The sequence below is a fragment of the Bemisia tabaci genome, chromosome 6, assembly GCF_918797505.1.
Source record: "Bemisia tabaci chromosome 6, PGI_BMITA_v3".
Taxonomy (NCBI): Eukaryota; Metazoa; Arthropoda; class Insecta; order Hemiptera; family Aleyrodidae; genus Bemisia; species Bemisia tabaci.
The window spans coordinates 5,201,638-5,216,951 of record NC_092798.1 but is presented as its reverse complement, the minus strand read 5'-3'; the positions used below and the strand labels follow the sequence as shown (position 1 = coordinate 5,216,951).

The 15,314-nt window shown below is 39.6% G+C and overlaps 1 protein-coding gene across 3 annotated transcripts in view; it reads left to right on the top strand.

The window, feature by feature from the left end:
* The first annotated feature begins 7,315 nt into the window (after window positions 1-7,315).
* LOC109038500 (thyroid receptor-interacting protein 6) overlaps window positions 7,316-15,314 on the top strand; it is a 32,011-nt gene continuing 24,012 nt past the window's right edge. The window contains exons 1-4 of one of the 3 annotated variants that reach the window (XM_019053565.2): window positions 7,316-7,542; window positions 10,192-10,309; window positions 11,610-11,742; window positions 12,807-12,908. In XM_019053565.2, the coding sequence (XP_018909110.2) occupies window positions 7,514-7,542; window positions 10,192-10,309; window positions 11,610-11,742; window positions 12,807-12,908 (382 nt within the window). In that variant the 5' untranslated portion in view covers window positions 7,316-7,513. Of the gene's footprint in view, window positions 7,543-8,109; window positions 8,742-10,191; window positions 10,310-11,609; window positions 11,743-12,806; window positions 12,909-15,314 lie in introns of those variants that run through there. The other 2 variants (XM_019053567.2, XM_019053566.2) reach the window with 2 other exon arrangements.

Below are 15,314 nucleotides of genomic sequence, written 5' to 3'. Positions count from 1 at the left end.
AAAAACCAATTTCCCCCAGATCAGCGTGATTCCGGCAAGACACATTGTCCTTGACCCAGAGTTGCGAAATTTCATGAAAGATTCTCAAATGAAATTTCACGATGAAATTTCATAAAATTTCAATTACTTTCAGAAACTTTCCATGTTCAGTACATCAATTCGTACATCCAAATTCCAAAGGCAGAGGCTTTGAGAAACAGCTGGACGAATATCGAATACTCGTCTCGAATGCGATTGTTCGACTATCGCACTATCGATTCATTACCATAGCTTCTTACGGGGACACAGCTATAGTCGATCGTTCACGAAGTTTGGCAAGAAATCCGCCTCAACCACTGGACACCGTTTTTCTCGCACCAGCTCACTGTAGAGAAAAGCCGCGGCTAGAATTCTTACGATCAGCGACCTTCCTCCTCGTTTTACTTTTAAACTTTCAATCTTAGAGGAAAATGTCATAGGACCCGAAATAACGGCCGTAAAATTTCCTATCGGTTCATTACACAAAATTTTCGAAAAAATAATTTTCGTGACCAAAAATAAGGGTTTTAAAAAGGGCGCAGGCAAAAATTCTTATGATCAGCGACCTTTCTCCTCATTTTACTTTTAAAATTTCAATCTTAGAGGAAAATGTCATAGGACCCGAAATAACGGCCGTAAAATTTCCTATCAGTTCATTACACAAAATTTTCGAAAAAATAATTTTCGAGACCAAAAATAAAGGTTTTAAAAAAGGCGGAGGCAAAAATTCTTATGATCAGCGACCTTTCTCCTCATTTTACTTTAAAACTTTCAATCTTAGAGGAAAATGTCATACGACTTTGTATAACGGCCGTAAAATTTCCTATCATTTCATTACACAAAATTTTCGAAAGAATAATTTTCGAGATCAAAAATAAGGGTTTTAAGAAAGGCGGAGGCAAAAATTCTTATAATCAGTGACCTACTAATTTTTCTTTTAAGTAAAGACTTTGGAGGAAAATGTTAAAAGACCTTTTTAAAAGAGCGTACAAATTCCTATCAGCTCATTACAAAGCAATTCTAAAAATCTTTAAATCTTCACTCTGAAACTTGGCTGGAACACGTTCAGATTACTTGTCAAACAAATGATCTCGGGGGTAAAAAGAAAAGGTGCTCAACGATAGAGTATGCTAGACATTTCATGTTGAAACTTCGCTAACTAATGGTATTTTGATTGAAAAATTCATTTATGACCAAACTTATCCTAATATATATGATGACACAAACGATGATGACACATAAGGGGGGGGGGGGGGGGGGGGGGTTGTGTCAGTGGCGTGCAGTCCGGATAAGCAAAGCAAGCATTGCTTGCCCAAATATTTAGAAGAAAGAGGAAAATTACACCTATTACCTACATGTTATGGACGTATTTCTATCAAACGGACCTAAGCGCCATGGGGTGAGGAAGGTAGAGGGAGGGCTTGGATTGGCGGCGGAATCGGGCGTCCGGCTTATTCCGTCCTATCATCATCATCATCATTAATATAAACTTCGAAGGATTCAGACTTCCAGCGATTCTACCTTTTTCTATTTCGCTCGAGAGGTTGCCAGATTGTGCGATAAATGTGAATATTTTCCATGGATTTGAATTGGGAAAAGTGCTAAAAAAGCAATTAACTTAATATATGGCAACAATAGAGTCCGGGAGGGACGAGAGGCTGCCTTCCTGGGGAAAACCCATGATTTGAAATGTCATTAAAACAATTGATTCCGTTTGAAGCATCAATTATGTACTAGGGGAAAGCTATTTTAAAAAAAATAATAATTGTAAATGGACAAAGATGCTACAGAAAAGGAAAAAGGAAAGGGAAAGGAAATGAAATGAGGATATAATTACTAATATGCAATCAGAGAGAATAAAACAAAAACATCAAAGAAAGGACCCCGCACACCTCTTATGGGAAGCTGCACCACGACCGATTGCCTTCCGCCTTATACAGGGTGATCCAAAAGTCCCTTCCACCCCCTCTAACTTTTTACCTAATTGAGATAAACATTTGAAACTTGGGGGACATTCCTAGGTCAAAGGGAGCTACTTTTTGGCCCCCCTAAAATTTTCAGGGGGGCCCCCCTTGGGGGGGCAACGGCCCCCAACTTTAAATTTTCAAATGAGAAGACCCCCTTTGTGATAGCTCGTTCGAAAGAGCATAAAAAAAGAAAACTTTCCGCGCAAACCCGAAGTCAATATCTCAAACCGTTTCAAAATGGCGGCCGGTTAAAGTTCAAAATGGCCGAAATTTCACACCGGTTATTTGTCGATGGATTTGCGCGAAAATCGGTATGTAAGGGTATTTTGACACGAGAAAAACGAATTTGACGTTAGATTTTCAAAAAAACTAAAATTTCCAAAATGGCCGCCGGTTAAAGTTTAAGATGGCCGAAAATTTTCACCTTGGTTTTTTCCTGATGGATTTGCCTAAAACTTGGAATTTGAGAGTATTTTGGCATAAGATAAACAAACTTGAACTTAGATTTATAAAAAAATAAATTTTTGGTCATTTTGAACTTTAACCGGCGGCCATTTTGGAAATTTCGGTTTTTTGAAAATCTAACGTCAAATTCGTTTTTCTCGTGTCAAAATACCCCAACATACCGATTTTCGCGCAAATCCATGTGCAAATAGCAGAGGTGCCAATTTTCGGCCATTTTGAACTTTAACCGGCCGCCATTTTGAAACGGTTTAAGATATTGACTTCGGGTTTGCGCGAAAAGTTTTCTTTTTTTATGCTCTTTCGAACGAGCTATTACAAAGGGGGTCTTCCTATTTGAAAATTTAAAGTTGGGGGCCGTTTCCCCCCCAAGGGGGGCCCCCCTGAAAATTTTAGGGGGGCCGAAAAGTAGCTTCCTTTGACCTAGGAATATCCCCCAAGTTTCAAATCTTTATCTCAATTAGGTAAAAAGTTAGAGGGGGTGGAAGGGACTTTTGGATCACCCTGTATGTACTTACTTCGATTCTCCTCAAGATGCTGATCAAAAGTTATAATTGCGCCAACTTTCTACGATGCACCGTTTTCACAAAAAAGCTAAGTGAAGATTCAATTATTTGGCGATAAAAAGCCAGAAAGATTCCTCATTTCAGTACTCGAGTGAACAAATCAGGGGAACTCCCGCACCGACGGACGGGCAGTCTTATCTCGGATTCCGCACGCCGTTTTCCTCGACCATCCAAATCAGTTGAGCGTCAAACGGACGCATCGAGAGCGGGAGGAGGGGGATAGCCCTAGAGTCGGCAGGTACAGAAAAGAAGACGGACATGCGTTAGGTACGTATTTTCCTTATTTACATCGGGCCTGTTCTGAAATGCTTTTTTCTTTTTTATTCATAGTCGCCGAATAATTGAATCTTCACTTAGCTTTTTTGCGAAAACGGTGCATCGTAGAGAGTTGGCGCAATTATAACTTTTGATCAGCATCTTGAGGAGAATCGAAGTACATAAGTCAGAAGGCAATCGGTAGTGGTGCAGCTTCCCATAAGAGGTGTGCGGGGTCCTTTATATGCGATGAAAATATAAGAAAAAACACGAGTGGGCTCATTGCGATTCGGAACTCGAACTTTACTATCGTTGAGCAGTTTTTAGACCCTTACGCCGCTGATAATCTTCTTAAGAGGTAAAGATGAACTTTTGCTACTTCAGCGAGTCAAATCGCGGAAGGAGATCCATGGATTGTCTTTTTCCGCCACCGATGGGATGACGTCCCCGTTAAATGCGTCTTGAAGAAATGATCGATGCCCATCATCGCTTAATCTCCACACATCTATTCATGTGCAAATGATGGCACGCTCCAGCAACAAGGTTCTATGACGAAATCATTTTTGCCTCCAGAGTCTCCAAAATGCATACATGTTAGTGATCAAACGTCCAATCATTGAGAAAAATGGCTCGCGGAGCGAGCCGAATGTCACTCGCGTAACGAGTGATCGGGGGTCCAGGGGGCGTAGCCTCTTTGGCTGGCCGTGACGGACGCGCAAAGCGCGTCCAGAACAGCTAGTTCTCGCAATGATTTTCCATGGCGCTTAGGCAGTCCCCCCACATAGGGGGGGGTTGCCGGGACTCCAGCCGCGGGGCCCAAGGCCTGGGGGGCCCGGTAGGGCCTCCCAGAATCACAAAAGTTTCCATTTATATTACCAATCTGCCGGCAAAAGTAAAATAATTTTGTTGATTGAGATTTTGCTCGAGGCTCAGACAGGCTTGCGTCGGCCCCTGGGATAGCCTATCCTTTGCCAAGACATTGTCCCCGTCTAATTTCAGATGTATATTTTTTTGTGCAATAAGCTGAATTTTTTATATGTTTTTATCTCCTTCTATTTTCCTTCTCTTATTCATCAAAGGTAAAATTTTTTCCACGTCAGAACTGATTTAATAGTTTACTTCAGGCATTAAAGACCTGGTTTTTAGCCATCATGATTTTCGAATTTTGAAGATTTGACTGGAATGATTTCCCCTATACCATTACTAAGTTTCATAAAAACCGACAGGAACCGAGATAACATTTTAGGCCACGGCCGCCATCTTGGGTTTACGAATTTTGGAAATTTGACTAGAAATTTGAGTTATTTCCGTCGAAAAATACCACGTGATACCGAGTTTCACCGAACTCGAACGAATAGAAACCGAGATAGCATATTAGGCCACGTCCGCAATTTTGGAATTGAGAATTTTTAAATCTTGACTAAAAATTCGAGTTTCCCGTCGAAAAGTACCCCTGCTCCCGTAATTCACAAAGCTCTATAACGAACAGAAACCGAGATAGAATTTTGGGCCACGTCCAACAACTTGGAGTTGAGAATTTTAAAAAATTGACTAAAAATTCGAGTTTCCCGTCGAAAAATACCTCCTGACACCGAATTTCAGAAAAATTCATCGAACAGGAGCCGAGATAGCATTTTAAGCCACTTCAGTCATTTCGGATTTTCCAATTTTCAATTTTTTGAATTTTGACAGATTTTGATTTAAAACGCGTAATACTCAAAATCGAAGCTCAGATTCGGATTCCTCGTAAAAAATTGATGCGATTTCATGTATCATACCCTGACACCGAGTTTCACAAAAATCCATCGAACAGGAGCCGAGATAGCATTTTTAGCCACGTCCGTCATTTCGGATTTTTGAAGTTGGAAAATGTGACTTAAAACGCGTGATACCCAAAATCGAAGCTTAGTTTCGGATTCCTCGTTAAAAATCGATGCAATTTCATGTATCATACCCGAGCATAGCGTGGAGGAAAGAGACGCAACGCAACGTAGCATACTGATTCGAGCACATGAATGCAACGTGGCAACATGGGTAGTGCTCAGTGAAGAATTTATCGTGGTGAGAAATTCCTCGGGACGAAACCGAGCTGCTTAGCACCGGCCGGCGCCTCCCCGTTCGGTTGCATCTCGGGCGACCGGCACGGCGGCGTAATTCAAACGGGTAGTAGACAGAATCTAAACGCGTCGTTAAACCTTTTTCCTTCACGCTATTCTAACATATGATGCTTGAAATCGCATCAGTTTTTTACGAGGAATCTGAATCTGAGCTTAGATTTTGGATATTACGCGTTTTAATTGATTTAAAATCGTAGGAAAAATTACATCATTGTCCTTGAAAATTGATCACACATTAGTGTTTTTATACGTCATTAAACCTCTTTCCTTTACGCTATTGTAACATATGATGCATGAAATCGCATCAGTTTTTCACGAGGAATCTGAATCTGAGCTTAGATTTTGGATATTAGGTACGCGTTTTAATCGATTTAAAATCGTAGGAGATATTATAGAATTGTCCTTGAAAATTAGGTAATCACACATCAGTGTTTTTTTACCCCGTTTTTCTTCTGCGTTCACGTAATGAAATTAGACCAACAGTTGACTCATTGACCAGTCTAGCCTAATCCCCCAAAATCGGTTTAAAGGGCGAACGATTTTATGGGATAAGATGTGCGGTCCTCCTAGTTTCCGGGCAATTGCAATTTGATGGAAGCTGCGATCAGGCCCGCCACAAGGGGAGGGGAGGGGGGGGGGTACTGGGTGTCTGGTTCCGGGGCCCGTGCCACTGGTGAAAAACCACTACGAATTCAGATGTAACCCTTGTCTCGTAAAGGAAAAGTGAAAAAGTTTCCCCCAAAAATTTTGCAAAAGGTGAATAAATTTTCAAAAAATGCCGGGGCACTGTGGAATTTTCCTTACTGCTTCGAAGATTTCTATCTATTTTCAAGATTTTTAGTATAAAGTGATATTTTTAGTAACTGCGTTTCATTTTCTTCCGTCGTCGGATGCTAATAAGAGTCTCCAGTCTGGGCATCCGCGAGTTCAATGGCTCAACTTCCTTGCCATAGACGTACAAAAGAGGAGTTCAGGGAGGCTTGGACCACCCTAGAATTGAAAATATTATCATCTGCCCCCCTCCCGAAAAAAATTTCCAGGTGTTTAGAATGCAACAATCCAAAAGTATTTTGTGCTAAGATTTAATTATTCTGCAGAAATTGATGGAAAATCTCCGTCATGGGAGCTTCAAAATGCGTCCAATACAAGTAGATTTAAAATTTTAAAAATTTCCCAGGGGAGACCCCCGGACTCCCTCTGTGCTGGGGGCCCGGGCCTTAAAACTGGTACCGCGGCCCGAGATAGGATGTGGCGGGCCTGCGCTTAGGTCCGTTTGACAGGACGCGCTATCCGGGATTCTAAATTCCTCAAAAGGAAGTAAGGAACTCAAATTGGCGCTTAGTTCCGTTTAATAGAAATATGTCCAATTTTAGCAAATATTATCATAAAATGTATTATAAGTAAATTGCATTAAAAACCAAAAGAGAGACAGACAGAAATACGTATACTAATAGCAGCCATAATAGTATATCGACGGTGAAACTACCAAAACCACGTATCTCGGTTTGCGACGTCGCAGACTTCCTGTCATACTTTATTTTTTAAATGAAAAACTACTTAACGTCCAGTCTTGAAAATTTCTGTGATTTTTCCTCTTCGTGCGGAGAAAATTCTGTGAAAATTTCAAGGAATGATATTGATTTGGTCTACTTTAAAAAAATAAAATGCGAGCGTAGATTTTTAAACACCGCAAACGAGATACGTGGTTTGGTAGTTTCACCGTCGATATAGGAAAGCGGCAGAGCGGACGGAGCGGAGGTGGCGCGCGCTGCGCGGACGCGGACAAAGCGGGACAAGCATGCTCTGAGCTGGCTGCTGGCTGTGGCTGAGCGCAGAGCCACTGCTCGGCGGCGGAATCAAGGCGGGCGGGGAGAGCGGTACGTCCCGACACCGAGCGCTTCGCCGCGCGATCGCAGTTCGCTTCTCTAGGCCCCTCGCGGCCATGCTCGCGGCATGCAGCTCTTGAATAACATTCTTTTCCAATTCTTTTCACTCTACTACAAGTTTGAAAATATCCCCCTCACCATGTGTCATCATATACATTAAGATAAGTTTGGTCATAAATGAATTTTTCGATCAAAATACTTATGTACCTAGGTACCATTAGTTTGCGAAGTTTCAACACGAAATGTCTACGAAGATGAGTACAATCTATCGGTGAGTACCTTTTCATTTTAAGCGCGAGATCCGAGATCCGAGATCATGTGTTTGTGTCAACAAATCACCGAAAGTAAGGTCAAAAATGAATTTTACTATCGAAATTCTCTAACGTCTCCGAGTTTCAACACGAAATGCCCACAAGAACGAGTAAAATTTATCTTTGAGTAACTTAAAAATTTTTATATTTCTCCGGAAAGTTTGGAAGAACGCGTAAAATTGTATATTTGCGTCATTTTATTGAAGAAATTAAGGTCAGAAATGAAATCTACGATCAAAATAACCCAGGAATAGATTGGTTTAGCGCGAAATACCCGGGAACGAGTAAAATAGCCGCAACAAGTAAGGCGATGCCCGGGGGCATTCTTATACGCTTCGCTCCTGAATAGCCGAGCCGGTGAGAAAACGAAGCCGGTGGCTTGAGGCGGATTTCTTGCCAACTTTTGTGAATGATCGAATACCGCCATGTCCCCGTTGGAAGCTATGGTAAAGAATCGATAGTGCGATAATCGAATAGTCGCATGCGATACGATATTCGATATTGGTCCAGCTGTAGTGGGGGATTCAACATGGCGGCCATGCATGCATTTTCCCGTATCCTATCCCAAGCATTCTACATCCATTGATAGTATTTTCACCCGATGCGGGATTTGATTTCTCAAAAAATCGCATTTATAATCGCAATCGATAAGTTTCGAATAATCGCATTCGACCTCAATATTCGTCCATCCCTTATTATTCCCTACGACTCGGGAATTTCAGGGAATTTGATCGAATTTCAGCTGAATTATGTCGGACCGGATTATCAGTGTCAAATGATGTAGGATCGGATTTTCAGTGCCGAAAATTCAGTTTGTAATTTCTAATCTTGTGTGCCTCGCCCCATTTTTTCGCCGGTAATTTGCCCTTCCTTCCGCTTGATAATGTAAGTTCTTCTTTGTGAGTCATTCGTGAGTGATTCACGCGAAACTTTCGTGCCGTCAGCATGTTGCGGGGTGTCCAGGCCATTGGCCTTTCCTAAATCTCTTCAGAATCCTCCTTCCTTCCTTTTTTCATGTTTTCCATTATTCCCAATTTCACTCCTCGAGTTAGCAGATGAAGAGCAACTGCTAACCTTCAGTACCTAGGTTGCACAACAAGAGCAGTGTGAAAAAGTAGTGACACAATTACTGCCTATTGAAGCCAAAGAAACCTACCTGGTAAGTTTCCCATCAACACTCGCTCACATATTTTACTAGTCATGCTATTTCAGTTGTTTGTTAAGTGGCAAATCCCATAAATTTTAATCTGTTCTTATCGGTGCCTACGGCCGAAAGTTCAGAGCGTAGAACAGAATCATCTGTCGTTACAACATGGCACCGTCCTGTTCTCACCTTATCAGATGAATCGCTGCCATCATATAATATGCAGTTTGAATTTATGACTTCTAAGTTGACGGATTAGAATCTGCAGTCTGTGGAAGACTGGCGGAGAAACGGTCATATCTACAGTCGACTGGCTCTAACAAATCGGACGCCTTTGCTTTCTCTATTAGGTGTTAGATATTAACTTGCAGTGATTCATGTTTTAAACATTATTTCTGCTGACTGATAGTTCAGTAAAAATACTACCACTGATAGCTTCAGATTTACTTAATTATACCAAGCGAACTGTGATTCAAGACGGAGCTCAATTTGTATTTAGGTGTTGGAGGGATGTAAGTTAGTTGGAATGCAATTCTGATTCTGTCGTAGTAAATTTTGGCTCTTATGATCAATTATTTAAGATCAGCCTAAGCTGTTGCTTAATTTGTGAACATTTGCGTAAAAGAACTCATGCTTCAACTGTAACCCAGTGACTTAAGTCATAGAGAGAGCTGGAGTTGTTCTGCATAGATGTTCCAAAAGTGAATGTTAAGGTGATTTGATGGACGCCATATTTTGTGTCAGAACGGCATGGGGTATATCGATTAGTTCCGTATATCAATTAGTTTCATTTTTATTCAGCTACTCGTCATTTCTCTCCAATTTTGAGATGGCAATCCTGTTGCTAAGAGACTTAAACACTCACTTACCAATTTTAACAAAGAAATTCAACGTAATAAAAGCGCGGTTTTTTCAGAGAGAAAACATCGCATTCGATACTGATATCGAAACTGTACTCGAATCCGATATTTTCTCTCTAAAAATACCACGCCTTTATTACGTTGAATTTCTTCGTTAAAATTGGCAAGTGAGTGCTTAAGTTTCCTGACAACAGAATTGCGATCTCAAAATTGGAGAAAAATGACGAGTAGCTGAAAAAATGGAACCAATTGATGCGATATATCGCATGCCATTCTGACACAAAAAATGGCGTCCATCGAATAACCTTAAAGTAACCAAGTACAAGCAAAGTTTTGATGGGGTAGCACCCCATGACACAGTCATGAATGTTTAAATCTGTTCTATCTTTTAATGACAGCGTATTTTTTTCAATCAAGCTAAAGTGACCATCAATCTTGAGCAAAACTTCTATGCATTTGTACAGTGTGACGCACTATAAGTATGTACTTACATTTTTTCTGCATCATTGTACCAGTACTACATTCATTTTAAAACCCTCAGTCTAAGCCTGCTCTAAACTTAAACAAAATATCTTGCTTTACATTGGTTTACTGTCTTCTTTTAGGGGAAACCGAAGGAGTTTTGAATGCTTCCAACCAAAAATGAATCAGCCAATGGGAACATCGCCCTTGAAAAAAGTCGGTCCAGCAGTACCTCCGAAGCCTAAGAAACCACAACCACAAGTATGTTGGCTAAAATATTGATTTTGTCAATTTTTTCATAACTTTTTTCCTAAATTTATTTTGTTAATCTTTGTTTCTACATGCCTTGGTTTTGCGGTAATGGGCAGGGTTTGTTTGCGTGTGATCAGTCTGTCTCGCCAAAACATCAAATTGATGACTCAACTATAATGCTTTTTTTCCAGTCGAAAATGAGATTTTAATTATTTTGAAACATCCCAGTTTTTTTGTGTACCTGCTCCTAATCTTCTGTATTTTACCACAGCCTTCCCTCAGATTACTTATGGTTTTTTTTTTTTTTTTCTTTTATCCTATAATGCTTTGATATTGGTTCCTTTCTTACGTCTTTAATGCCAGTGCCGAATCAGGGGTGCAGAAGCTATATATAGCGTTCAATGGGGAACCTCTGTGATGCCTTGTCTCCACGGGCCGTTTCTTGGGATTTGTCTGTGGGCAAAATCCTACTTACAAAGTCAGGAAAAATATTGAGTTAATTAATATTTTTCCCCGTACCATGTATGGTACTTGTACTCCTCGGACCCACCGAGAGAGGAAGAAGAAGTAGAAACGAATTGTGCGATATTTTGTTGATTACTCCATTGTTAATGTTTGTTTAGTTACAATAATGTGTCTAATTGTCAATTGAGTGCAATTATTATTTTTGTCCTGGTTAAATACTCGACTTTAACTAATTTATCTTCCCACGAAAACTAATCGCAGGACTGTATGAGCCTCGTCTTATGGAGACAGTAACTGGGAAAAATCCCAGAAGTTTCATTTCTGTGATTCAAACTTGGGCCAAATCTCATGAAAATATCCCGTAGAGATAAGGCCCAAGAAGTCAAGAACAGGCAAAAATAAGGAATCCTATCAGATTTTTTTTAAAGTTTTATTTTCACAGCACACTGCAGTAATATAGCCCATTTTTTTTGGCCGACAAGGTTTTTTTATTTTGTCTTGAGAAGGAACTGATCTGGAATTTTGGATATGAATGAAGGGAGGTCGATTAAATTTGGAGAATGGCTTGAAACTTCCTGTGCCCCTGAGTCTTGGCTGGCCTTGTAATTGAAAGAATGACAATATTATCCCCCATCAGAGGTAACTAGACATGACCTTTGAGCCCTCTCCCTCCATATATAAAATTCCAAACATTAAAAGAGGCAAATAAACATATCTCAAATGCAGGAGTATTTTTTCTCAGTAAGTGTATTTGTACATAATTATTATATTCAAATGGTGATGGAAAGCATAGTTTGGTAGTCAACTACGTAATCGTGAATTTAATTTTCTTTATCTATTCCAGGTTCCAAAGAGTTACCAGCTGTCTGGAGCATGTGAGCCATCATATTCAGTTCCACTCCAAACAGCAGCGCCAGAAACAAAAAGATCTGGCACAAACTCTGGTCCAGTGTATTCAAATATACTCCCTGTAACAGGTATGAATCAGTCATAACCAGGGGTGCAGAAACTTCCCAACCACGTGACCGGCCGTTCGTGTGAAATGGGGGAATCCATGTGAAGACCATAAATCAATAACGGCCTAAGTGCCAAAAAGTCAAGTTTCAGTTATTCACCAGTTAGTTCCCACAGGTTGCCCAGCACATACCACGCAGTGCTACCGATTGGGGCACTTTACACACTACTATCATGGTCGTGGCACTCAGCCCGCTTCAGGGGTTGTTGTCCTTGGTACATAGAAGGCTATTTGAGGTATAACTCGATTTTCATTTTTTTGCCACTTGGCCTGTTATTGATTGAAGGTCTTCATGTGAGGATGAGAAAATTGGGGGAACCTTGGGAGGTTTTTTTTTTTTAATTTTGTTTTAGGGTGTAGGGGGAACTTGACTGTTGAGTGTGCTGTTTTTAGGGAGCAAAACTTTCAAGCGCGCTGTTCTTCGGGGAACCAAACTGTTGACCGCGCTGTTTTGCGGGAACCCAATTGCCAACCGCTTTACTTTATTTGTCACTTTCTTTATTTGTCTGCGAAAACTTAAAATGAGGGAACCTAAATTTATTTTGAGGGACCCTTGGAAGTTTCAGCGCCCCTAATTATAACCTGTTCCACCTTAAGACATCCTGTTACAATTGAAAATTAACTCTCTTATTCACAGTCAGAATAATTTTCAACAAACTGAATCGGTGGCAGTGAACATCAAGAATGAGCGTTCAAGACTAAGAGCATGATCTCTGCAATTAGCCTTATTATTGTTGGCTGAATGCTCAAATGTGTTACTCAACTTCAATGCTTAAAAATCTCCAATCTGTTTCATTTTCTTCAAGGATAAGTTATCAAAATGTCCCTGAAATTTTGTGTAATTTTTTTAGGATGAGTGTAGAACATTTATCAGCCCATGACACTGAGGGAATACAGAACCCTGCATTATGCATGGGACCTGGCAAAGTAGAAGCTGTGTATGAAGTAGTATAATTTTTTTGTGGATATACTATGTTTATTAAACTAACTATGATTGCTCAAAAACCATCTTTTTATTTTTTACAGCTTCTGAGCCTGGTGACAACGTGTACAGTAACATCGAGCCAACAATGCCAATGCAACACTTGTACTCTAACCTGGAGCCCTATAGCAAGACGCACATAATCGGTTAGTATCTTCTCTTACAAATTACCTTTCTCAATTTTCTTTTCAGAATAAGTCATCGTAAGTAGTCGCGATCACAAACACAAGTCATCGCAACAACTGCTGACTAGCAGTTATTGTATTAAAATATTTAATGTCTGCAAAAAAATTTGTTCAAATGGAACTTCGGTTATTTCTCGTAGGCTTTGTGTTGGTCTTTTCGCAGTTTGTTTTGTTTAAAATACTATTTTATTTAGGTAGTATGGATTCAACTCTGTTCTGGCCATTTTCCTGAAAAATTTCAGGCTCTTGGTATGGAATGATGATGGATAGCTACATAGCACTATTTATTCATCGTTTTTCTATGCCTCAAAACCGTCAGAACCACTAGCCATTAGTCGGTTCCTCTTTAAGTTCAACAGACTCATAGATTTTTTTTTTCTCTTTGTACTATCAATTCCATTTGGAGTTAGAATGAGTTTGTATTTTCACTCTCAGCAAAAGTTCTCCGAAGATTACAGATACAGTTGTACCAGATGGTCAATATGATTGAAAAGTCCAGTGTATCAAACTTTTCCATCTTTCCAATTCATCCTCCTTGCGTTCTTAATTCCAGAAAAGGAAATTTTCCACCTGCTTTTTCAATTATATTCAACATGCCTACTTCTGTCAATTTCATAAGGGAGAAATAAATTCGATTCGGGGTGGTTTTTGTGTTTAGCTCGGATATTTGTAAGGAATTGATGTTTTCTATTTCTAGAACTTAAGTCGTAGAGATTGGGCCCCTACTATTCTTATTCTGAGGTCACCTTTTTGTGGGAAGGGATGGCTGATGGTGACCAGTCCATTTAGAAGACAATCGTGTTATCATTGAAAATTACTTCTCTCATTCTCTCCTCTCTTTTGATTATGACGTTGAATCAAATTAATTTACGACAGCTTTGATCATTAGTTTTTCCCCCTCCGTTATTCCTTCTTGGAATCGTCGTATGTCTTACTGATAAAGCGCACAAAATTGATACCTTATAATGCCAGCGTACTAAAAAAACATATTAAAACTAGACTTAAGGTGTTCGGTGGAAAAATTTTTAGGAAACCGACAAGGGAAATGCGGAAAAGCTTCCAAATGGGGGCATCAAAATGTGAAGATTCTGCATCGCAGGTCTAGAAAAGGCTAATAAAAACCAACTCTGAGATGAGGGAGAATCTCAAATTATCTTTAACTGTTGTTAAACGAATTCAACAACACTATCAGGAGGAGAAGGAAGAGAAATTAGCTATCTTTGAAATTTTACGATTTGGCTATTGTATTTATAACATATGATGATCTCAAATTATATTGTGGCAAATGATGACTACAGCATGTAAGCTGCTCGGTGCTATGTTGTGAAACTGAAAGGTTGTGTGTTTTCTCTGCTCTTCTCCAAATGTTTAAGTTTTTTTCAGCGGCATTGAATGGTTTCGGCAAATTTATCAACTCTCTTTTTTTTAAATATTTTAAAATATGTCTTCGTACCTTTAACTAGACTGAAGTCAAGCATATTTTTATTCTCATCCGGAAGCTAAGACAGAGCCTCCATGAAACAGGTCGATCATCGGTCCAAGAATCTTACAGTTGTGAATGTTTTACTTTTGGAAACATGTAAATACAGTGACACCATCATGTCAAGCAGAAGGCTTTCAGGTAGCCTCAAAGTAAAAAATAATTTCTCTCTCATAAAATTGATCCTACTAGGAATAAATTCAAGTTGCTCCCATAGTGTATGCATGAAAATATTACATTCATAACTGAAAGATCCAAATTTTTCTCAGTCTTGATTGGTCTAAACAGCAGTAATTTTTACGGTACTCAAAGAAAAGATTTTCGGGGATTGTGAAGTAGATAGTGCCATGTCTGTACCAGACTTTTATGTATTTTTCTTCTTTAAATTTAATGGAAAATTCATGCTCACTTTGCCATGCAATAAAACGGTAGACAGGGGTGGTGATTTTGCTGTGTAGGATAAATTGAGTATTAACTGAAATTCTCATTATAGAGGGAAAAAGCTCATATTCTCTTATAAAATGCATACGAGTAGGGACCCAAAAAAACCCGGAATTTTCCTGTAACTTGGCAATGATGGAAAATATTCAGGTTTCACCGCTAGGAGGTGTAAGTAAAAGCTATGAAGAGTCACCATGCCAAATTTCAACATCGTTGCACATTTTGTTATATTTTGGCAGGACTTGGTTTAGGGGGTTGTCTTGCGAGTTTGTCATTTTTGAAGATGGGTCCATTTCCGTAACAACACTTAACGCTCAAGTTTTTCTCTCTTACTCGATAAAAACACGAATTTCTCTGGTAACCTTTTGAAGTGCTGCTTCTGAAGGACAAGCCTCATCAAAAACTTTAGTGTAAGTTCGGTTTTTCACTTTAAAAATGGTGCTGTA